At 36.7% G+C, this 25,612-nt stretch overlaps 1 protein-coding gene across 2 annotated transcripts in view; it reads right to left on the bottom strand.

Moving 5' to 3' along the window:
- The window catches only part of crim1 (cysteine rich transmembrane BMP regulator 1 (chordin-like)), a 136,958-nt gene that overhangs the window by 18,424 nt on the left and 92,922 nt on the right, over window positions 1-25,612 (bottom strand). Inside the window, exons 6-9 of one of the 2 annotated variants that reach the window (XM_016475415.1) lie at window positions 24,765-24,947; window positions 21,723-21,920; window positions 8,186-8,314; window positions 6,892-7,048 (exon numbers count right to left, since the gene is read on the bottom strand). In XM_016475415.1, the coding sequence (XP_016330901.1) occupies window positions 6,892-7,048; window positions 8,186-8,314; window positions 21,723-21,920; window positions 24,765-24,947 (667 nt within the window). The remainder of the gene's footprint in view (window positions 1-6,891; window positions 7,049-8,185; window positions 8,315-21,722; window positions 21,921-24,764; window positions 24,948-25,612) is intronic. The other variant, XM_016475416.1, reaches the window with a different exon arrangement.

Genomic DNA, 25,612 nt, shown 5'->3' on the forward strand with positions numbered 1-25,612 from the left:
TATTTATTTATTTTTTTTTTTTTTGAGATATTGGAATTGGTAACAAGAATTATGAAACTGATTGGATAAAAATCCTATTTTAAGCTATATCATTATTGTGACGGGAAGCCCTGCAGTAAGTTATAGCCCCGGGGCCCAGTGAGGTCTTAATGCGGCCCTGGATAGACTGATAGCTTCTAACTCAATCTGATGTAATCACATCATTATTCACACAGCCCAGCTGGTTGGTTTCTTTTCACATCAGCAGCCAATGAGCTTGCTGCTCAACATTCAAATACTTGGCTAGTGTTTGCTGTAGCAGTTTCAGAAACCCTCTACCTTCCCCAGCTCCACCTGTATAGATCCACTATGGGGTAATTTCATGTATGTTATATATGGGAGTTATGTTATATATATTATATGTGCAGCAGCAGTATTTCTTACATGCTCACAGCAGCATGTCTGTGGATGTATTGGTCGTAGCAAGTCTCGGTACTTGCTCTGCTGAAGCAGCAGTCTAGCAGATATTTTCCGCCAAGACCAAACACATTAACACTGTCATGTATATTACCATGCTAAACTCTCAGAAAGTTGTCATGACATCTCTTAGATAACAATAACATACTTCCAAAAATATATTTTTTTATAAATTATGTATGTGTAAATAATGTAGAAATGAATACTCAAGACATATCAGTACTCTGAAGGGACCGTTCAGACAGAATGTTTTTTTGCATTCCACTGCAATCTTTTTCCATTTTTTTTAAACGTAGCTAAACTTGTGTTAGATGGATGTCTTTGACTGTTGTCAAATCAAAACTCAAATCAAAATATGCTAAAAAAGGCGGCCGCACATTTTTGCCATTTCAGTGCTCACACCTCCCATTTTTCAACACAAAAACATGTTCTGTGTGAATGGCCCCTAATAAAAGCTGATTTATTTTAAATGGAGTTGGTTGCCTCCTGTAGGCAGCCATGGTGAGATCACGACTAGTCAAAAACTACTTTATCTGTGTACATCTTGTTACTGGACACTATCACTCACAGAAATTAATCAATGGCTGACTGTGATTACCACATTTCTATTTGTGGATAGCTGGATCCATGCCATTAGGTGTCAGTATAAGTTGGCCAGCACAACATATACCAAAAAATGTAATAAATAAAAAAAGACAGGGTGCACCTTTAAAATAACTCTTCAAGACATGTGGCCTTCATAAAGAGTCAGTGCACACTCTCAGTACACTTTGTCATTGGCACATCAAAGCTTGGCACTATACACCAGGTGCCAAAGACACAGTCCAATGTCATCCGTTAACACCGGAACAGAGCGAGTAGGAGAGAGAGAGGAAAGAAAGAGAGAGTCTTTATTGACCTTACTTGGAGTCCTGTCAGCAGATGGCACATTAAAGACGACTAACCAAAACGACCAATCAAAATGCTCCCTGATGTCCAAGGCACCTTCCTTGGAGAACAAACTCATCCAGGGCGCACTGGCCTGAACCCCAACTGCCCATCTCACACACACACACACTTCTTCCCATCCTTCATCCCCCTATCCGCTCTTATCGGATGAATAATAGGGCTGAGAAGCAGCCATGTGCAGTGCGTATTTGGTTTGGTGATAAGAAGCTATCAGGTATGATGTCAGCAGTGGGGAATATCAATATTCTGTGTGCAAGAGGAGGAAGTCTGTGCTAAGCTGCATGCATTATTCAGGCCGCGAGCTTGATCCTCGGCCATAACTTTGAGGGGGCATAAATAGATATCTAAAATTAGAATCTGAGATGCAAGCATTTGCACTTGTGTGCTCATTCATGACGGCAGAATTGAGGTGGGAAGAGACAACGACGGGCCAGGGGCCGAACTCGGATAAATAAAGACTCTTCTTTATTCAACCACACCCGAGGGAATGAGCCTCGGATAGGAGACTATAGAGATGCAAGACCAGCCAAGCTGCTGCCTCATTCTCTGCACTTGTCATAACGGTCTTCATTATATTTTAAAGGAACAGTACACCTATTTTTTTTTCCTTTTAACATTTTGAGGGTTATTCAATGAGACAGTAGAGAGAAGATAATCATGGGGCAGATGAAGGGGGGATGGGTTTGGGTTACAACACAGATCAAATTCGAACCAGCCTTTCCCATATGCACAGCACAGCTTAACATGTCTGGAACATTTGCACTAACCACTACATCACAACTCTAGCCTGAGGGAGAAGGGGGTCACTGCAGAACAAAAAGGGCATTTCCCAATCAGTGGGCATTTATCAAACACTTTACCTGACTGGATAAAATCATGAATGTCCACTCCTGACTCCACCCCAAAATCAAGGGGGCAAGGGAAGAAGGGAAGGGGGGGAGCAATGCCAGCCCTGCTGCAATTTGGAGCATTTAGCCAAGCCCAGGCCCAGTTCTATGGGGGTGTTAGAGGGTGATAAATACCCTCAAACAAAAGCACCCTTAATCGAAAATCTGGAAAAGTATCCAGTGCGTATTTGTGGTTGCGTCTGGAGAGCATCAAAACTTACTATTTACAATGTGTTTTTGCAATGTTGTGCAATGTAGCCAATCACAGACAAACCTGTCGATTTCTTGAACGCAGTAGCCAAACAGAAACGTGTGAGCTGGTCAGGATTCATTCACTAGCCTACTGAAAATGCTGGAGTTTTTATTCATTGCAGTTCTGTGCACTCAATCATCTCATAACAAACAAAGTGCAGATGCGATGTAAATAAAAGTTTCAGGTTACACTTTATTTTAAGGTGTCCTTGTTACAGTGTAATTATATATTAAATGACGGAGTAATATTAATTAACTACATGTAATTACTATATGGTTAGGGATAGGATTTGGCTTAGCTTTACTTGCATGTAATAATGCATAATTTATTGTTATTGTAATAGTAAGTACATGTAATGTGTAACAAGGACACAGTAAAATAAAGTGTTACCAAGTTTCATTGTGCAGTGTAGAGAGATTCATTGATTATAACTAGGGCTGTCAGTTTAACCCTTAAATGCATACCTCGGGTCTTTAGCGACCCGGGACATCATTCTCTACCCTCTCCCTCCTTCATTTTTTAAAGGTAGACATTAACTTTCTTAGTATTCCTCAATCTATTAATTATAAACAATATAACAAGAAAAAAAAGTAAAATATAAAATAATTTTTTGGTAAAAAGTGTATAGGGTCGCTACAGACCCGAGGTATGTAAATGTGTAAGTATTTTTTCCTGCGCGACTATATTTACATATCTGAGGACTCAATTTGTGCAATGCATCTTTTTTTCCTCAAGGTGGCACTGTTTGATAAACAATGATGACGTGATGTCTCACTCATAATTGCCGCAGGCATAAAACAAACGAATATCATCTGCAAAAATTTAACTGGTTTGAATAGCTTTACTGCAGAGCAATTACTATACGCAATGAAATATAAATGTCACTGCCATTTGATGCTGGATGTGGTGAATAAGCTACCAGTGATCAAAATATTGAATATGAAGTCATTGAAAATGATAGTTTTGAGAATATGGTTGAGATCGTGAATGTGAGGCAGATGCTGAATGTACTGTGGAAGTGTGCTCTGATTATGACGGCGATGGTAAAATCATCTGCTCAAATTGAACCCTTTTAAGTTTTAAAAGGAAACGGAATATGCTTTATTTTATTCTTCTGTAATTGTTCTTAAAATATCAAGAACATTTTTTTGCTATTGCAGCAGTTTAGAGGTCCATCCGTCCTGGATATAGGCCTATAGGTCCAGGTTGCTAAAGTCCCGAATATGTAATAATGATTGGCGAAACATTCATGCATTTAAGGGTTAATACGTTAATGTAATTAATTAGTTATGAAAAATAACGCATACAATGCCCCCGCCCTCAGACCTGTACATCATCTTATTTTATACAGTTGACTGATTGTTGTTTGCTCTGTTACAAAATTAAAATAAATTGAAAGTGATTAAGAACATAAAGCAAGTGTGGATCCCTTACTAGAATATGATGTTACTGATTGATCTACGCACCCAAAACTAAAGTTGAGCATACAGTTGACTGTTGACAAATATGATGCAGGGCAACAACCCAATAAATGCAGTTATGCCCTATAATTCAAGATATTGGGGCAAAAATGCTCCAGTATGAGTTTTTGTCTCATATTTATATCACATGATAAGTGATATCACGAGCAGCGAGAGCAGACAAGTGCTGTTTGTCCCAAATGTGATTTTACACAACAGTTCAGTAAATAAGAAGTTGATATTGTGATATATTTAAAACACAATATTGTCTGTTTTTGCTCAGTTTTGCCAACAAAAACATTACCTATAAAGCAACAGCAAAATTGTTGTGCTTCTCCGAGCAACACAGAGGTGTTTAGTTTCTGAATGAATCCACGTTTTGAACGAATCGTGTAAACCAATAATTCAAAAGCGCATTCATAAAGAGAGCCGTTTACTGAATTCCTGAATCATAAAGACATTTACCGCCACCTGCTGGCAGATTTAGTTTCTTATTTAGTGATTATTTCATAAAAAAAAAAAAAAAGGGAAAATCACTTTAAAGGTATAGTTCACCCCACAAAATTAAATGATTTCATCATTTACTCAAACCTGAATGACTTACTTTCTTTTGTGGAACATAAAATAAGGTATTTTGAAGACTGTTGGTAACAGCTGTTTTGGTTACCAATGACTTCCATTGCATGAACGAAAAAAAAAAAACCTGAGATGTTTCTCAGATTATCTTCTTTTATGTTCCATAGTTTCTGTTAGGCCATTCTAGCCTAAACGTGTAATAAATTTTATGTTGAATCAAATAAAATATTTCTATAGCTACTATTTGTAATGTCTACTTAATACTTTCTCATTTAACACAAAAATAGCTTTAAATAATCTTTTGGGGGTATTTTTACAGCCAAATATAGTTTGCAATTAATTAGATTAATTAATCAACACATTATGTATGTAATTAGATTAAAAATTTTAATCGACTGACAGTCCTAATAATAACAGAACTTTGTGAGATTGCGGGGAGCGCCCTAAAGGGAGCACTCCTTACCCGCTTTCTAGGCTATAAAACATTCATGCAACGAATTTGCATGAAGCTTTTGTTTTTCAGACATAGACACTCTGCAAAGTTTCGGGAATGACATACACATTTTTATGCTGGATTCACTCTCGAAATAGCAGTGATTGACAAAGTGATACCCATAGCAATGGACAGAACAAAAATATATGCGAGAGCACCCTCATGATTTAATTCTGGAACTGTGCCTGGCAAAGCCTCCACAGACAGCGCGCGTCCTGAGCCAGATCCAATTCAAATACCAAAAAACGTGTGTAAACTTTATTGAGATCTGGCTATATCAATCAACCAGAAATTTAATTTCCAGCAATTTATGACTGGCTTGAATATAGTGCCAAATTTGATAGTTTTTTTCCTCTTCCTCTTTTTTAGTTTTTTTCCTTTTCCTCTTCACAAACGGACATCACATCGCCATTCCGATCAGCAGCGAGTCAAACCTAGTCCAGAGTTTAGTAAACGTTGGCAACCTGTTTAAGTTATTCTTGACTGCTGATGAGGTGCAATAAAGTAGGATATTATATTCGTGAATAATTTTCGAAAGAAATGTTGTGCTCTCGATTCAAGAATTAACTGTTGCCCATGTTAAACTTGTGTTGGACCTTCAATTTTTCAAAATTTCCAAAGTAATATTTTCACAAATCTATTGTTCGAGCTATACTTCTGAACACAACTTTGCAATGCTGTTTGCAAATGTTTGTTGGAACTGTGGTTTGGGAATATCAAATTGTTCAACTATGTTGCTAACAACAGAACTTGCAACCATAGTTGGCCAGCGATGCTTTTGGGAAATAAATCATCAGTTAGGACATGGTGTTATGTGGTCGTGAAATTAATCATTATATACCAAAATAAATGGCTTGCGTAAAGAAACATTTACCAATAAAATAAGCCACAAACTAGCATTTAGTGCACATGCTCTGACACTGACTGGTGGCGCTCATATGGGTTTTTTAAGTTTGAATCTGGCTTGCAACAGATTTAAGTTCCCAATCCTGTTCCTCCTGTTCCTGTGCTCTCTTCACTATCACATGAATAGAAAGTGGAAAAAAACAATCCCCTGACAATAAGGCATCAGTCACCGAAAGTAGTCGTGTGTACTTTCTTGCACTTTCCTTCTCTTTCTCATCTCCATTTGTCACAAGATGTCTCTTTAACCTGCCGACTGCACAGCTCCACAAAAGTTTGTACAAATTGGCTCGGCGATCTGCCTGTGTAATTGGAGCAGTTTTTTTTGCAGATGTGGAGCAGCAGTGTTTATTCGTCATTGCGTCGAGACATGGTGTTGTGTAGATTAGGCGCTCAGCTTCGCTATCGCAGCTCATCCTTTACACGGCGCAATCAGAGGCACTGATCTGAGCCGGCCCTAATTAGCTGTCAGCTCTAAACTTGCAGTCGGGCACAAACAAGCAAAGCAGAGTGCATTTTTGTCATTCACAATTTCTCGACTGCTGCCTTTCCTGATAGTTTAGAAAATCATTGGGGTGACTATGACATAAAATGAAGGATAAAAATAGTTTGGAACCATATTATTACTTAAGTCAGGGGAGACTTAGGAAGTAGTAAGACATTCTTATACTAATCCTTAAAGCTATAAAACTAACACGTAGTTGAACTTTTATTCAAATTGCCTTAAAGTGAAACTAGTGTGAATGTCCCTCAAGACCAGCCTGGCTCAAGGAAACAATGTCAGGAAGAGCTTTATGGTTTTTCATAAAGTCATCAGAGATTTAATCACATACGGTTCCACTAACAATGAAAGTTTATTAGAAACTGCACTTCTTGTTATTGTTACTTCTACGAATCAGATAATTGTTTTCTTACATGTAGCCGAAGGGGCAGTCCTTGGCACAGGCCACAGCTTTGCACTTCTTGTGACGTGGGCGACACTGGCAAACATCACAGCCGTGAATGTCAGTCTGGAAGCCAAAAGGGCATTTCAGAGTGCAGCTGGTAATTAGACTACTGCACAACTCCTCTCCTGAAGGTTAGAAGAAAACAGAATAGACTAATTAATTACAGCTTTAGACATTAATTACCTTAAAATACATGCTTTAAGATCAACACAGACAGGGAGGCAAAAACAAGAGAAATGCAACATATTCTAATACAAAAAGAAATGGTAATATAATATAATATAATATAATATAATAGAATAGAATAGAATAAAATAATATAATGCTGTATTTCCTTCATTTTCTTCAAGTCATCCATTATTATTTTTTAATTTTAATATTTAATTTAATTCAATTAAATTTTAGATTGTTTGGTGATTTTAATTCAATGGATTAAATTGAATGCTTTTTTTTGTTTTCCCGTCACTATCTTCAACTTATCCATTATTTTATTAAAAAAAAAAAATTATTTGGAGAAGCAACTATATTATATTATATTATATTATAACAAAAACAGAAAATGTACTGGTGATTTTCTGCCAGGATATAATCCCGTAATTTTACAGACATTATTTTACATTAATATTTTACTTAATTTTACAGACATTTTCTTTATCAATGCAATGAGGTGCAAATTCAAAATACAGGTACAACACCTGTAAAAAATAAATATAGAAAATTCCTCCATATTAATGCAGTACATTGTGCCTTTTTTTAACAGATTTTTTTTACAATGTATTACATAGGTAAAATATGTTGTATTATAATATAGTTGTATATTTTCATTATATTTACTGTCAAAATAAATTAAACATTTATTTTGTGAAGAAATTCATAGACACAATTTATATTTGCCTGCAAAACACATACATTTAAGCATATATTTGCATTCAGATTTAAGCATATATTTACATTGTGCCCAAAAGTTTGCCAAGTGTATATCTTAAAATAGTAATATTTATAATCCACAACCAGGCTTGTGGTCCCACCCTAAATCATTAAAATCAGCATTATTATATTTTTTTCTTTGACATTTGTCAGACTTGGATTCACTCAGCCTTTCTTAGCATAAAACAATCCCTTAATCCATCTGCCCTTCAGTGTTTATCCTCATAAACATCTCTGCTAAAGCCAGTCGGTGTCTGGAGAGAAGAGTGCCTGACAGCGTCTGTATGGGCTGAGGAAGATGAAGCACTTCTGCAGTGACGTCTCAGCTCACTTACGTGTCTTGCAGCTGCACGTCCTGCAGCCGCTGGAGTCCAGCCGGAAGCCGTTCGGACAGCTCTTGTCCCCCAGTGTGCAGTTGTCCAGAGAGCCGCAGGCAGAGGGCGCCATCGTGATGTAGGTGGGTTCTGGAAAACAAAAAAAATCCCCCAGAGGATGTGAGTCACTCTTGACTAAGTCAGATAGTTAAACAGACAGAGAAAGAATACGGGATCGTAGGGGCTCAAGCGGGACTACACTTATGAGTCATAAGAGGCAAACAATTTTACACAGACTTTCTTTTATTTTCAGTTAAAAAGACATTTCGCACAAAAACAAAAACCCTGCCATGACTTACTCATCCTTATGTTGAGAATTTTTTAAAGAATATCCAGGCCACTCATTTCAATATAATATAACCAGTGTTATTTTAGTATTATTTATATACTATTATTATATTTATATTATTTTAAGGTAGCTTTTACTTTTATATTTGAAGTTTTTATAGGATTTTTTGAAGAATATCCTGGTCACTCTTTTCAATATAATATAACCAGTTATTTTTTTTATTATTTATATATTATTATAATATTTGAAATATTTAAAATTAGCTTTTTTTACCTTAAGTTTTTATTTTTATTATGATGAGAATTTTTGAAGAATATCCAGGCCATGGATTCATTATAATATAACCAGTGTTATTTTAGCATTATTTATATACTACACCATTTGTAATATTTTAAATGAGCTTTTATTTTTATATTTTAAGTTTTCATTTTTATTTTGATGAGAATTTTGTAAGAATATCCTGGCCACTTTTTTCAGTATAGTTGTCACAAATCCTGTCCATGGACTTCCGTTCGATCGCCACCAGAGGTCACCCTTCTGTTACACTGATTATACTATTGTAATGGGACGAACGAGACGTGAGACGTGCGGATCCATCTGCAGGCTTTTATTAGACAGAGACGTGGTCATAACAGGCATGGGTCAAACAATGGCAAACAGGTAAACAGGCTGGGATCAAGACACGGAAGAATCAGGCAATGAACAGAGCTAGATTATACTTGGAACAAACTCAGAAAGGCTCCGTAAAGTTGCTATCGCTAGGGGAGAGATAAATGCTAATAATACTCGGCCGTTTGAAAAGGATCTGAGTGGGGGTAATATAGTGAGTGTGTGATTGGTTACAGCTGTGTGCAATCAGTGCAATGACATCTGTCTAATAAAAATCCCAACTGGATAAAAACAATTTGACTGAATCTATTATCAGATTACAGAGCCGTTTAATATAGACGCTCATTGTATATCTATGACACGCAAACCATTTTTCCATTTAGGTTTAACACCTCTGACAAGTTTCTATTTGATCCCATTCCTTCCAATCGAAAGTTGTACCACGTTCTGATAAAGATGACAGTCAGATGGACAGACGGAAAGAACGAAAGATGTACAGATAAAGTTGTGAAGGTCTGAAATTGATAAAAACCTTCATGACTACAAATACAGTTGATGGCAGCAGTCCAAAAAACTAACCATCATCACAGGAAATTGACTTTTTCACAGCGCGACCAGAATCTATAATTCGCCACTCCTGCAAAACCTGAATGCTTGTAGTACATGCTGAAATTACTGATTGAATTGATTGGTTTGTGCCTGTCAAACAGCTCATCCAATCAGCTTCCCTCTCGGTTCTTTTTTAGTTTTTCCCCCCAACATTTAGCTCTGAATGCAGTAGGGAATCAATTTCATGATAAAGTGCATAAGCAAACACGAGTATGCTTTTCAATTTCTCTCGACCAACAACAGATGATCCATCTTAAAGGGACAATTCACAAAAAAATGAAAATTCACAGTCAGATCTTGCAGTGGGTGTTCTCAAAGCGAACTATACGGAGACGGTTTTATACTAATTAGTAACTGCAGGCGCTCGCTTCCTCGTAAAGAATAATCGGGAACCATTAACATTAAAACGAGGATGAGAACGAATGTATGTGCGTGCGCTACTTGTACGCAATTATTAGTGCAGCAGACCCACTGTGTTTTGTTTATGCTCATTAAGCTGCTCTTTTAAACAGCATGCTGTCTCTGGTGGGCTGACCCTAGACCGCACGGCTGCTGGGAAACACTGCAGCAGAGAGAGACAGACTTGTGTCAGAATTTTCAAATGAGTCAAGACACGTACCTCTTTTGATTCGCTTGCACCGCACATGGAGAAGAGAGAGAAACACATGAGCTGTCAGTGGCCAAAAGAGAGTGCCGTCATTGCATTAATAACTAGTTCAGTTCAGTTTAGTATACACACTTCTCGGACTGAATGTAAATACAGTTGTCACGGTCTGAATTTGGTTGTAGAGCTCGACAGAGGCTTTTATTGTATGGAAAAAGGAAGCGTAAAAATAAATAAATAAAGAAAGAAAGAAAGAAAGAAAATCATATAGGGTGAACTATCCTTGTAATACATTCAAAACAGCTTTTTGGAAATTTCCTGCACCATTACTGAATCTACAGTAGGCTATTTAAAAATTTTTTTTTTTACCAGAGTTGTGAGTTAATATTTCTTTCAACTACATATTCACTGGCTACAACCAAAACAAATATATATAACAAATATAAGGTTTACTGACAAATTGATTTGTTGTTGTTGTTTTTTCAACCACACAAAATACTCACATAAGTAAACACATAAGTTACAGAAGCTGGATTAAAACACTGAAACAGACAAATCCTTCATTGAATACTCACTGAATTCAAGTCATCAAATCATTTTCAGACATTGAATAAAAATAAAGCAAACTGAAATCAGTGTCATTACTGGCTGATTTGTTTGTATGATACTGTGTAGCTAAATGATACTTTGTATAAAAAAATAATTAAATATTAAGCAGCAAACCTGTTTTCAAATAACATAAAAAGACTTTAAAAAAATTACATATTTATTAATTATATAAAAAAATGTACTTTCATATACTTTTTTAACTTGACTCCAAAAATGTAAATGGTAATGTACCAAAAACATAAAATATTAAGCAAGTAATAAATAAGTAGTAATAAATTAAGTAATAAATGTAGTTTGGACCAGTTGTGAGGGGTTTGAACCATTTGGGGTTTTTTGTTGCTGTAAAAACACATTCTCTAGCAAACATTGGGTCATAAAATGTAGACTATGATTCACAAAAGCCTACATTTTTTATTAAACATGATCATATAAAGGCAGCACATTCTGAGATGTGTGCTACTTCTCTCTCCCCAACTTCTCTCAAATGTAAAGACATATGGTTATTAAATTAAAAACGAGCTCTCAGTGATAAATATAAACCTGAGGCAAAAAAACAGAACATTTTTCCCCCTATTCATTAAAGAGCGCTGTTTCAATTAACATTTGAAGCCATGTCGGCATTGGTGCCTCATTTTGTTTCTTCCTATGTGGCCCAACAACCAACAGAGCAAGCTCATATTCAAAGACTTTCAGAAATAAACAAGTGCATTTTATGTGAAAATTAAGGCACATATTTAAATATGGAATGATTTTAGTGCAAAACGCTAATGGCTGTGGGTTTCGCTTCAAAACGTGATGTGCGATCTTTTGGGGTTCAACCCAACCTGACAGCTTTCATTTGCTTAATTACACAAGCTGCGTCTGGTACAATAACTTGCCTCTGACAGGGAGAGGGTGTCACCTTGAGGAAATTAGGTTTTCTAACAAATAATAATTAGGAAATAAAAATGCACAGAGTGCAGGGCAGCTGGCAAATGAGCTAAATTAACTGACAGTAATGGATTACATGTAATCTGGACTACGTAAACAGATTCCAAATGACAGTACTTGTAATTAGATTAAAATACTTGTAATCGGACTACAGTTACTTTTTTATTAATTACATCATTACATATTATTCACATAAGAGCAATAAATTATTCATAATTTATTGATTCTCCCTAATTCTTTTTCATCTTTTAAATGTTCCTTTCTAAAACAGCCTACCGCTTCTATACATTCAGAAAGTCCAGTTTTGTGGACATTCACACAAAGACCAGTGACTTCACAGCATTTGACCACTGGATTAAATTAAGCTGTCCTGGGACCGGGGGATAGAGTCAGGGCTGTGTCCAACAGGGCCCAGAGGACAGTTGCAGGACTGAGGCGGGACATGGACACACACCAGAAGCGGTGGCATGGTTTCCGTGCCAAAAGACACCACTGGAGTGGATGCATCTGTTCACAAAGAAGGACAAACACACCAGCGCTTGTGCTGCCGGTATATTGAATATGTACAATATATTCAATATTATATAACAGTCACTTCTGGTCTGATAATTAGTAAAATAATATAAATACATACCAAGTAGATTTTGTAGATTCTGAAAAAGTGATTAAACATTATATGAACTAACAATACAAACATTGAAAAGATTTTAAAGATGTTTATGATTTGAGAATGAAGTCAGTAAATAGCGCCAGTGCCAATAAACCTTTTTAAGCGATCACTCATAAATAAATAAAAATAATATATAATATTTACAATATTATAATATATATAGTAACAGAAATATTGTGAAAAAGTATATATAATATAATATATAATAACATATAAAAATTATACATGTGTGTGTATATATATATATATATATATATAGTATATATATAGATAGAATTTTAAATTGTGAACACAATTTTGAATTGTATGTACATACTGAATTTATTGATTCTCCCTAATTCTTTTTCATCTTTTAAATGTTCCTTTCTAATAACCTACACATGACATGGAAGTAAACAAATAAAATATTTTCATTTTTTGTAAGTGTTCTAACTGATGTTATTTTAAATGATTTATTTTTAATTTGACATTTTTATGATTTAATTAGTTATTAGCTTTTAATTAAACTCACAACCCCCCTGCAGTTCCTTTAGGAACCCCAGTTTGGGAAACCTTGACCTAATGTAGTTTAATGCACTTCATGTTGTTAATGACAATGAATGAAATACATTTTCTTTCGCTTTGTATTTTTTTTTATCAATATAGTACAAGATTTTTAAATCAATGTGATAAACAAGTTAGGTTAAAAGTAATCTAAAAGTAATCCAAAAGTAGTATGATTATATTACCTCATATGTGTAATGTAATCAGTAATGTTTTACAGTTGGTAATTAATATACATACAGACTAAAAAGGATTGAAATTCTTAAATTTTTAACCTGAATATATTACTAACTGGACCTTCAGTACTAATGTAGCATAAAAGCGAAGGGTGATGGGAAACTGCTCTGGAATGTGTCCATCACTTTCCCAAACGGCTGAATGTAACATGCCACATGCAAATGTGAGGCGCAGTGAGAGCAGAGTTCTCTAGACCTTGCCATCAGGTAGGGCTATTTAAGACCTCTATTGAGGGGGATATCAGGCATCATTACAGCTGCCTTTTATTTCCCCATTTCCCATCTTGTAATAGGGCCACATATGGCTCTGCTGAATGCATATGGCTATTTCTCTGCTTTACTCATCAAGAAAAAAAAAAAAAAAAGAGTTCATCCTTGAACGGAGTTAACAGTCCTATCTTTATTTTTGATTGCAGAACTGCTGTCACAAGGCTGCCGACACTCGAGACAGGCTTTGTAATAAAAGGAACCACCAAGGTAACAAAAACAGAACTGTATGACTTGTGTGTAACAGAGTCACGGCCACACTAAACTGTTGTTCTCCATGGCATATGAGTCTTTCTGTACACAAATAGCATTGAACATATTTAGTGACTGTAATCCTTAAATTAGTACTTAAAGGTCTGGGTTCAAAACTAGTTGCAGTCTATGATTAGAAACTCAGTTTGTAAAAACAAGCAAATAAAGTATGTAATGCAATAATTGTATTTTTTTATAGAAAATATGGCCCCATTACATAAACCTTACACACACACACACACACACACACACTACAATGAGACTAGTGTCACAAAATAATTTATTGACCTTGTTTATGCCTTATATCCAATTCAACTCTTTTGATGACCATGTAAAGACAATAAACCCAGCAAAAAGTTTTGCATCATAAAGCCAAAAGAGAGGAATCCACTCAGTTATTGCCTTGGTAACTAGACGTCCAGACATCCATTCACATAAAACAGTAGTCCCACCATTCAAAGAACAATTTTGAGAAATTTTTATAGCTCAAACATCTCCCATTTTTGTTCTGAAGAATCTGTAGAGCACTTTAACAAAAACATTAGCTGCATATTTATGCTTTTAACATTCCACAGTGTGAGACAGACATTCATAGCAAGTGCATTACTAAATGTTTTTGTCTAATAAATTGAGTCTAAAAATGTAGTCTTCATTAATTGACTTGAGGCCAATGATGCTTTCAAAAAAGCTTAACGTGTATTGAACCTGGAACATCTATTTAAAGATCCTAGATTACACTGTGGCCGTGGAGAATGGGTGCCCAAATATATATCAACCCTTTAGTGCTACTACTGCTCCCTACTGACATTGAGTTGAATTGCTTTTATCCAGAGCAACAGTATACAATATTTATTACAGTGAAAGTAGCCCTGGAGCAACTTAGAGCCTTGCACAAGGGCTCAATTGTAATGCTTAATAAATGGCTCCTTGCTGGATTCAAACGGGCAACCTTTTGGAAACCATTCCAGATCTTTAAAGGAACAGCTCACTAACAATTGTAAATAAAACACAACAAAGGTTAAATAAAAGTGGTCCATATCATCTCAAAAACTATATTCCAAGTCTTCTGAAGCTATAGGTTTGTCTGAGTAACGACTTATACATAGAGTTGACAATTGGCCAATGTCCGATTGTTGTTGAGTGCTGGCACTAGTTCAGTGTCAGTACAAATCATAATATTGTACTTTTTACTCCACTACATTTCATAAAAACATGTAATTCCTATTTATTTTGAACTGTAGAAATCATCATGCACTATGAGATGTGATAGCGGTGTCCGATAAATCACACTGGACGATTCATCCGCAATTGGATTGAGTAGATTGCAGCTGTTCTTGAGTCAACAACTTATTGATTCAAATGATCTGGTCAGAGCGAGTCTCCAGCTAACAATTCACTGAAATCACAAATCTGACTCAAAATGAGCCATGAATGGGAGATCCTCAGAGCACGTGAAAAGTAAGTTACTAATGCCAAATTTTAGCATCTATTATTGTAAATGAAAATCAGGTCATGAATGTCCATTGTTTGCGAACTGAAGCTGCTGTAAAAGGCCTGTTTAAGCAACTGCCTGAAATACGCTTGAACGTAGACGTCCATATTTGTGTACAACCATCTGAACAGGGTAGGTTTTATTTAAACTCAACATAACGTTAAAATAACGCAAATGCATCTACCCCACTGCCGTAGCACTTTCAAATGATGTACTATGTTTGAATAACTTTTTTTGTTTTAAAGTGCCAACATATTTTGCCAACATTTTTTGTTTGCACACTTGAATTATCAGTAATTATCAGTAGTAAACAATGTATGACACGTATTTTTTTGCAAGAGGATAGAGTATATAACATGTTTAAAGTGAATAAATATTAATCATTCAGTACTTTTTACTTTTAACACTTAAGTACATTAAAAATCAAAAGTACTTAAAAGCACTTTTACTCAAATACTTGATTTGTGTACTTCGTCCACCTCTGCACTAGCTGGACCCCTGTCGGAGGCTTTTTGTCCAGTTGAACATGTTAAATTGGCAATGGAGCCAGTCGGTGAAAGAGATCACTCTGATTGGCTGTTCAGCTTACCAAACAGTACACAAGAAGAAAAATGAACGTGACAAAGGCAAACAAATGATCAGACATTTGTGGTAAGTGAGACTGGTGTGAAAATGCTAATACAGACTACTGCCACCTAGTGGTATGGAGAGCTGTTTATTTTCTCACACAGGCACAGAATCTACAGCCTAGTTTGCAGTTGTCTTTGCACTGTTCAAGCACAACATTTTGGCCCAGACAGAGGCAACGTAAGGCGACACTACAGTCAGCTTTTGTTGCCGCTAGTTCTTTGATGTCAGTTTGGTGTGTCACGGCATTAAAAGAGTGGAGTTTAGTTATTTACATTTCAGTCTGTCGTCACACAAAGCTATTTTATAACTTTCATTTCAGACCCCTTTTATGTCACTTCTGGAGCTTGACAGGTAATTTTACTACATGAAAATGCTAAGAGATTATACAAAATGACTTCTTTTGTGCACTGTGGTAGAACGTTTAAATATGAATTTTCATTTCTAGTTGAACTATCCCTTTAACTGCTAAGCTACACCAGCCGACTAGCAAAATACGGAGTAATGAATTCATATGAAGCACTAAGCAGTTAGTCACCTTGCCGTCACAATGAGAGGATTTTGAAACAGTTTGAATATTTTCACATTAATGTAGTCTGTCTGTGTTTAACCTTTCACTGCAGTCCGTGATGATGAGCAGGCACACACAGTGCCTTTGATCTACCTCTGCACTGCCCGGAGAAAGAGCGAGAGAGAGAATTCAAATAAAGAGAGAGCACTGTATTTGAGATGTGGTTTGCGATGCAGCGGAGGTATTGTGTGTATAGAACTTTGTATGGAAAGCCATAGTGCACTACCCCCTCACTTCACCTCAGTACTGAAGTGAGTGCTCTCCACGGTCAGGCAGACCCATCTAAACCTCTAATTGCTTCACAGGCCGAAAGGCGTATGAAAGATTAATTGAAAAGGGGTGAATGTGAGCTTGCTGGTCTGTGCAGGTCTGCAGACAAGCTGCTGTCACTCTCTGCCCATATACTGCACTCTTCTCTTCTCTTCTCTTCTCTTCTCTTCTCTTCTCTTCTCTCTCTCTCACTACCTCAACTAGCTCAAACAACCTCAAGTCTTACGGGCCACTAATCAGACCTTTTACATCCCGATTCAGATGCACAGCATACATTTTTAGTTTGACACAAACTCGCAAAACTCGTGCCACAATGATAGGGTATTGTCAAGTAGTTGCTAAGTGGCTAAATAAGAACAATAAAAACAAGAACAACAATAAATAAACAAACACAGCAATGAGCAAATTATTATTATTATTAACTGTCACCATTTTATAAAATGACATATGCTGACACATTTTTATAAAAAAAATATATAAATATATATTACATATATGAATATTATATTATATAACAAAGGGGTAGGCAGTACTATAAAGGTAACAGTATTATACAATTATAGGCTATATATTTTATAAAAGTATATATTGGATTTGTTTTTTTATAAAAATTATTATGATTATATATTTGATATTTTACTTTAGATTTATATATAAAAATAACAATGTTTTAATTATTGGAGAATTAATTTAATTTAAATACAATTACAACAATTATTATTATTTTTTATTTATTTAAAAATCGATTGATGTAAACCGTACAAATCTAAATGTGCTAAAACTGTATTTGAAATACACATTTAAACTTAAAAATGGGAAACATTTCTGTGTAGTTGGAATGTAACACTTGTCTTGTTTGAGACATATTTCATCCTGCCACACAAATTTACATTTATTTATATAATCAAACTGTATGTATCATATGACCAACAAAAGTAGATTGTGTTGAGAACAGTCAAGCTTAAAATCACTAAATACTCAATGCAAAGTCTTTGGGATTTTTTTTTTGAAAGATTTATCATACACCACATGCAAGTCATACTGCTTATAATCTGCTTCTCAACATGCAACACAATGTGAGGCATCACTCAAGTCCGTAGCACATTTGTTGACATCCCTAACCCTGAGTGTCAGCCACAGTAAGAGTAACGCTTGCCTTCACTATTATCAAGCACCACTATGAGATGAAGCACTCCAGGCGTTGTTTTCTCTCAATATACAAAGCCAGAGCAAGAGAAGGATGCTTCATTTGCTTGGATCTTTAATTGGAAGGAGGGTGAAGGTGCAGAGGGTAGATGAGACAGACAGGAATCCTATTACCCCCGGTGTGACTCAATTCCACTGGAACGGCATTGATCATAACCAACATGACAGTTGGTGGAGCCTCGCTAGTACGATTTTTCATAACCTCCTCCACACATATTTTCAGTCTGCCATTTAGGATGGCCTGATACGATTGTTAATCGCTCTGAACAAGCTTTCCATTCCCGGCGATCCTAAGACTCCAAGTAACAGGAGGAGAAAAAAAACCCATCATGTAGCTTTTGTGATTTGAAAATCTAGACGGCAAACAGCGACGTGAGAAAATCTATATTCTTCAGCTCTTTTCAAAAGGATGATGTCATCGGTCTACACGCAGCCAATCCTGGGAGAAATTCATTATCCGACATACCTGCCACTCATCTATCACTCGCTCGCTTCTTCCCATGTCTGAAATAACCTTTAGAAACCCTCTCTACAAAAATGTAGTCCACGCCCCGGCGAACCGACCTGCATTCCTACATACCGAGGTGCACGTCAATACCTCGCAGTGCTTAATCAAAGCTTGTGATGAGATACAAAACGCACAACAAACACCAAGGGGAAAACCTAGCCAGCTGCAGTGGGAGTGGAAGTCTCAGGGGTAACCGCTACAGATCTGTGAGTAGTATGAAAAATACACTGGCAGGCGGGATATGATATTCCACTGCTGGTGAGGGTAGGGAGCAAGGTCTAATGAGGGAGATCCACAGGAATGGTTTCGGTGCAGTGTTGCATGACAGTAAAGGAGACACAACACAATAGACCTGAGATATGAGGCGATGGACATGTTTGGGTTGTGCTGGAAGTGGGTTGCTGGGGGATCCAGGTAAGCAACTGCCTGCATTGCTCTCAGACTAGTAGATTATTCACACATACAGTATGTGACTGGAATTGAAACTCAAAAACACACTGAGTGCTAGAGAACACTGAGAGGAAATGGAGAAAGAAAGCATTTGCTCACACACATAGACACTAGTCTTGAGAATTCCAGGTTATTTAAGTCTGATGGTTGGTTGTTTCATTAAAGCAGTTCAGAAAAATCACAGTGATGTCCTCATCACTTTGTAGGCAAATAAATGCACATTTAGGCCCTGTCCCAAATGAAATCTTATGATTCCACACTTTTGTGATGTGATGCCGCTTTGACTATCAGGTAGAAGTCTGCTGTGGAGCTCTCCTCAGATCTGCCAAAGTGCACACCGTGAGCACCCTTCTGAAACCGAAAATGACGAACGGGACACCCTACGGTAGGGGTGTCCAAGCATGCTCCTGGAGGGCCAATGTCCTGCAGAGTTTAGCTCCAACACACTTGCCTGGAAGTTTCTAGTCAGCCTGAAGACCTTGATTAGCTGGTTCAGGTATGTTTAATTAGGGATTGGTGTTAAACTTTGCAGGATAGTGGCCCTCCAGGAACAGGTTTGGACATTCCTGCACTACAGTCTTGTGGACACACGTATACATCAGCCATTGTAAGTCCACAAGGCAACAAGTTCATGCAAAATGTGCCATTTGGACTTTGGAGCATTTGGACTGGGTCTTAAACAGACTCAACCTACTCAGCCTGTTTTTGACTACAACATTGAATTAATGCTCATAATTAGTGTTAAGTGTCCGTTATCTGACCCTATTGTCTGGCTGTTTAATTGAGTGTAAAAAAATTAAATGACATTGAAAGGACTCAAACCATATCTAGTGGCCAGAATATGATAGAAACCACTTGATTTGGGCCAGTAAACAACAATCTAGGGACCACCTACTGTAGAGTACCCTAGCAAACACCCAGAACGACCTAGCAACTGCATAGCAAGGCACTCATAGCCAGTGTTGAGGGTAACACCTAACAAGTAGCGTGTTATGTAATCAGATTACTATTTTCAAGTAACTAGTAAAGTAACGCATTACTATTGAATTTACAATGAAATATCTGAGTTACTTTTTAAAATAAGTAACCCAAGTTACTTTGTTTTCTCATTTATTTACTGACAGCTCTCCTATCCCCAATTTGATTGGGAGTTGAGGTGCAGAGGTACTTCCTTTAGCCTGAGGCTTATTAATTTCACTTTTGTTGTGAAAGGGCCTTTACAGTTGCCAAAATAGAACTTTTGGGCATTTTGTTATTTAAAAACAATTAAGCTAGTAATAAAAGCATGTAATAAAAGCATTACATTACTAAGCATGTAATAAAAAAGTAACGCAAAAGTAACGCAATGCATTACTTTCCATAAAAGTAACTAAGTAACACAATAAGTTACTTTTTATGGAGTAATGCAATATAATGCATTACTTTTAAAAGTAACGTTTCCCAACTCTGCTCATAGCCACTCAGAACACATTAGCAACTGTCTAGCATTACCCAAGCAACAACCTAGAAATCTTTAACATCGTAGTGTGCTTTGTAAGCATTATGATAGTAGTATTGTGTAGTGAGTGCAAGCTCCACTCACATTTTATTTAGAAAATGTATGTAAAATAAATTTTTGTAAAATATTGAAAAAATATTATCATTAAATAGTATAATATTTATATGATTACAAATATTAGTATTATATAAAATATTATAAAATATAAAATATGTAAAATATCTATAATATATTTTTGTTACTGAAAAAACAAAATTACTAGACTTTTCTATGTAAAAAAAGAAGATTAATTTGTGATAATTAATTTTTGAGGTCGCTATCCCCAGTCTGAATTACCGTAATTACAAGATTCTCTGTCTTGTAAAAAGCATTTATGTCCTTGTAGAACTACCACGTTGTAAACTAACATTTTCTGAAAGCTCCTATTTGACTGCTGCAACGTCACAGAAAATAGAGACAGCTTTAGCAGTAAACAGTACAGATATTCTTGTAATCTTTCTGTTTAATATTTCCTATAATTGACTAATGTTAATGCAAGATTAATCTGAAAATAAAAGATAATACAATACAGTTTAATGTATTTAGCACAGATTTGGATGACTAATGTCTAATATCCTGCTAAAAACGAATTTATTAAAGCATTTGCGTAATGACTGTTTCTTGTTGTATTGTGGTTTTGTCTACTGATTACTCTAAATACAGAGATTAATTTTGCCATTAATAGCATTGTCATAGAAACGGATAAGTCAGAGGTCCGAGTAGAATGTCTGGGCTGTTAGCTGGTAATTACGTGACGTGAGCGTGACTTAACATCAAAAAAAAAAAAAAGGGTGTACAAGGGTACTGCCTACGAGTAGTAGATTTAGTCACTATGAACTGTCATCATATCACGATAGCTACTTAAAGATTCTTATAAAATACCTACTTGTGTCAAAAAATAACAGCATGTGAGTGTAGATTGAATCAACAAGGCATCTTGCTCAGCAAGACTAAACTGTAGCTTCACCATTAGAGTAGTCGGTCCAGAAACTGACTATGGAAGAAGTTAGTTTATACTGGCTATAGTGGCGTTTATGCAACGCAGAAATTGCAATGCATACTAAACCTGCATAACAATTCCGATCAGACACATTTCATAACAATGCTTAACTAGAATTATCTGTTCATGTGCTGGCACAGAGTGTGTTTTATGTCCGAGAATAATATGCTCAACCCAACAAAATTCTAACCCGCATCCATAAAGTGCATCTGTTCTTACCTTCACACACAGGGCAGCACTCTCCGGGCACAGTGACAGGATTGAGACAGCTGTGACCGCAGGCAGCTGCCACACAGCGGGCCTCTCCACTCACACACTGGCAGAAGGTACAGTCGTCCTCACGCCAATGGTCTCCGTGAGCCAGGATCTGCCCATTCACATAGCAGCCGGCTAAATTGAGCACTGGGTAGATGGGGTCTATACAGAGGAAGTTAAGAGAACAGAAAGACAAGATGATGATAGCTGCCACACATCAGTACTGACATCTTGCAAAATGTACCCTGCTGGAAAAGTCAGTTTAAGCTGTTTTAGAACATAGCAGATAGTTTCTGAATACCTTAACTTTGTACAACCAACTGGTTGGTGGTTTGTTGCTGGTTCAGGATGGTCTACAAGTTTGCACAAGTTAATGACCAGCTAATGACCAATTTAGATCATCTAATGCAGTGTTTCCCAACCTTTTTTTAGTCGCGGCACCCTTTGGAAATTTTAACAAACTTGTGGCACCCTACAAAATACATTTTGTCACAATATTTGAATTTCTAACTTCGATACGATAATTTGAACTGCTCTCGACAGACGGCACCCCGGTTGGGAAACACTGATCTAATGACTAATTTGGACCAGCTAATGACCAGCTGGAACCAATCTGGACTAACTAAATACTAGTCTGGACTAGCTAATACCCAGCATATACTAGCTAATGACCAGCTTAGACCATTTAATGATCAGCTTTGACAAGTATGGACCAGATAATGTCTTATACACAGAGATTCTGTAAAGTTTCTGTTCCTATACCGTTCTGAGATTGCACAGTTTTGTTCATTCACACTGCCGGTGCCGGAGCTTTATTGTGTTCCATGTTTTACCGTTTTCCAGTTACCAGCTCAAGATGATTTTTTTCAGCAGGGTTAGTGTTATACACTAACAGAGTTACAATAAAAGAAAACAATATATATTAGGAATGAGCCAACAAATCAGTTCTAAACAGCAAAGTATTATTTCTAAAGGTTTTTGTTTTCAGCATTTTTATGGTCAAGGTTTTTTATAATGTCAACAGGAATTTTCTCAATATGAGATTTTGCTTTGGGTTTAAGTTGATCATGCAAATTTGCCACACTGACCAACGGAAAGCTGCTAGGTTTAAAAGTGACTTCTGTGTGAGCTGTGTACCTTTTTTGCCTGTGAAATTTCACTAATGTAACCTCAAATTGGTGGTTGTCAACCGCAGGCTGGTGCCCACTAGGCGGCCTCAGCAAACTTACAAGGGGGCCCGAAAAATGACTTAAAATATTTGTATAAGACAAAACAAAAATTACAATAAGTGTAAACAAAATTCATCATATTTCATAGTTTAAGGGGATAGCTCACTCTAAAATGAAAATTCTGTCATTAATTACTCGCCCTCATGTCGTTCCAAACCTGTAAGACCTTTGTTTATCTTCAGAACACAAATTAAGATATTTTTGATAAAATGCAAGAGCTTTCTGACCCTGCATAGACAGCAAGTAACATAACTACCACATTCAATGCCCAGAAAGGTAGTAAGGGCATAATTAAAATAGTCCATTTGGTCGCCGCCGATAGCCTCGTGTGCAGCGCGTTGACATACAGCGCCGTTGTGCTCCGGGCATCCCGCGTTTGAATCCCGGCTTGCGGACCTTTTCTAATCTCGCCCCTATCTCTCTCCCACTTCGCTTCCTGTCCTCGCTACACTGTTCTATCAAAGGCAAAAACGATTAAAAAAATAAAATAAATAAATAGTCCATTTGACATCAGTGGTTCAACCGTAATTTTATGAAGCTACGAGAATAATTTTTGTGCGGAAAGAAAACAACGGCTTTGTTCAACAATTCTTAATTAATAACTTAATTTGTGTTCCGAAGATGAACGAAGGTCTTACGAGTTTGGAACGACATGAGGGTGAGTAATTATTGATAGAATTTTCATTTTTAATTCATCTTCTAAAAAACCGTTTTCATTGAAATATAAGGATTCCCACATTCCTGGAAAACATGGATATATAGTGAAGCCTAACTGTGAAAGTGTAATTTCTAGAACTGGAAAGTCATGTAAATTAATAAAATTGTACAACTCAATTTTTCTAGTCATGCACAATGCGATGCAAATTCTAAAAAAAACTTCAGGTAGAAATTGTGTAACAAATATTTTTAAAAACTCTTATTCAGTACATCTTGAATGTCATGGGGCCTTTGAATATTGTTGTGGCCCCAAAAAGGTTGAGAACCACTTTTCTAAGTGGCTGATTAAAATGATTTACCTCTTTCATAAGCCAAGACTGCCTATGAGTCAGTATATGGAGTCATACAGGCTTACATTTACTGTGAGCCGTCTAACTTTAGTTGGCCGATTTCATTTGTTTAATTCACGGCAGTAAAACTCTCAGGAGGAAAGCTACAGGAGAGTGGGGGAGTTTCACTTTAATTAACTACATAACAGCAAAATCATTCGCAAACTAATTTCAACATGACCACAATCTGATAAATATAACATGAGCGGAAAATGTAGCAAGGTAATTCCAAGCAGTAATGTATTGGACAACAAAACCTACCCACAAGAGAAGCATAGCAATCGAAATTACATGCTCCCTGGCAGCCTATTACAGGTTGTCTACAAAATAAAACAATGAACAGTTTCCCTGAACTAATTAGCCCTGGATGCTCCCTGAATTGGGAGAACGCAAGCACACAAAGAATTTATCCTGCAAATTTAACGTCCAATCGACAGAATCTTCCACATCATGTAATACAAAATGCAGAATATATTCGGAGAAGGTAAAAAACTAGTCACGCCATAATTGCTTTAGAATCTAGTTTTGGACCTGGATGACACTATTCATTAAAATTTACAAAAATCACCTCAATTACAGGAAGAGCATCAACAGCAAATGCAAAACAGGCCCTAAGGCACAAGGCTAACGCTAAAGACAGCTTGATATCATTTGGAGAAAGGTGCACATATCCCTGCTATACGCTCTTGACAAGCAGTTTATGAAGAACAGGAATATTTTCTCTTTCTAACCTTCACAGACAGGACAACACTCTCTGTCAGGGACGTAGTAGCGTTCGCAGTGGAGGACGCCGCACTGGGCCGTAAAGCACATGGACAGCCCACCCTGACAGCGGCAGAAGCGACAGGCGTCCATCCTGAACATGTCCCCGTCATGGTACTCCACTCCGTTGAAAGTGCAGGCCGGCTTTGTCTCTGCAAAACACAGTAATCCGGATGCAGTGCATTAGAGGTTGTCAGATATATGACTGACAGCACAACACAACAAATAGGGTCTTGATGACAGGGCCAAGAAGAATAGTTAGTTATGGGGTACGCAGGGACCTAAACGGTGTGCATTTGTGTCCAAGAGAGCTTTTAGCAGCCGAGTTTCAGATAGCTGTGGAATTGATGCTCACCGGTCACCATGGCAACCCTTAGATACCAAATACCCCTTTCAGCTCATGCATTACAATGCCTACACTTGTGTACATGAGACCAGCCTGCTTTTTGCTCCAAAATGAAGCTTAATGAAGGTCTCTTTATATGTGTTCAAACTCTGAGGACTTATGTTAATGCAGTTGTTACAAAAAAAAAAAGATAAAATAAAACAATTACAGTGGCTGTGAAAGAGAACTCCAAACAAAAATTAACACCTCTAAAAAGGACACTAAACTGCAAAAAATCGTGTTCTTAATTAGCATCTTTGTCTTGTCTTTTTTTTTTGTAAATTAACACATTCAGTACCTTTTACTACAAAGAAAAGTAAATAATAGATCACAAATAGAATAGAAATGCACACACAGAACTCAATGCAAATCTGTAATAAATACTAAAACAACTTTCCCCACCCTATATAATGTGATATTTCACTTGTTGTA

The sequence above is a fragment of the Sinocyclocheilus anshuiensis genome, unplaced genomic scaffold (assembly GCF_001515605.1).
Source record: "Sinocyclocheilus anshuiensis isolate Anshui unplaced genomic scaffold, SAMN03320099.WGS_v1.1 scaffold676, whole genome shotgun sequence".
In the NCBI taxonomy this organism is placed as follows: Eukaryota; Metazoa; Chordata; class Actinopteri; order Cypriniformes; family Cyprinidae; genus Sinocyclocheilus; species Sinocyclocheilus anshuiensis.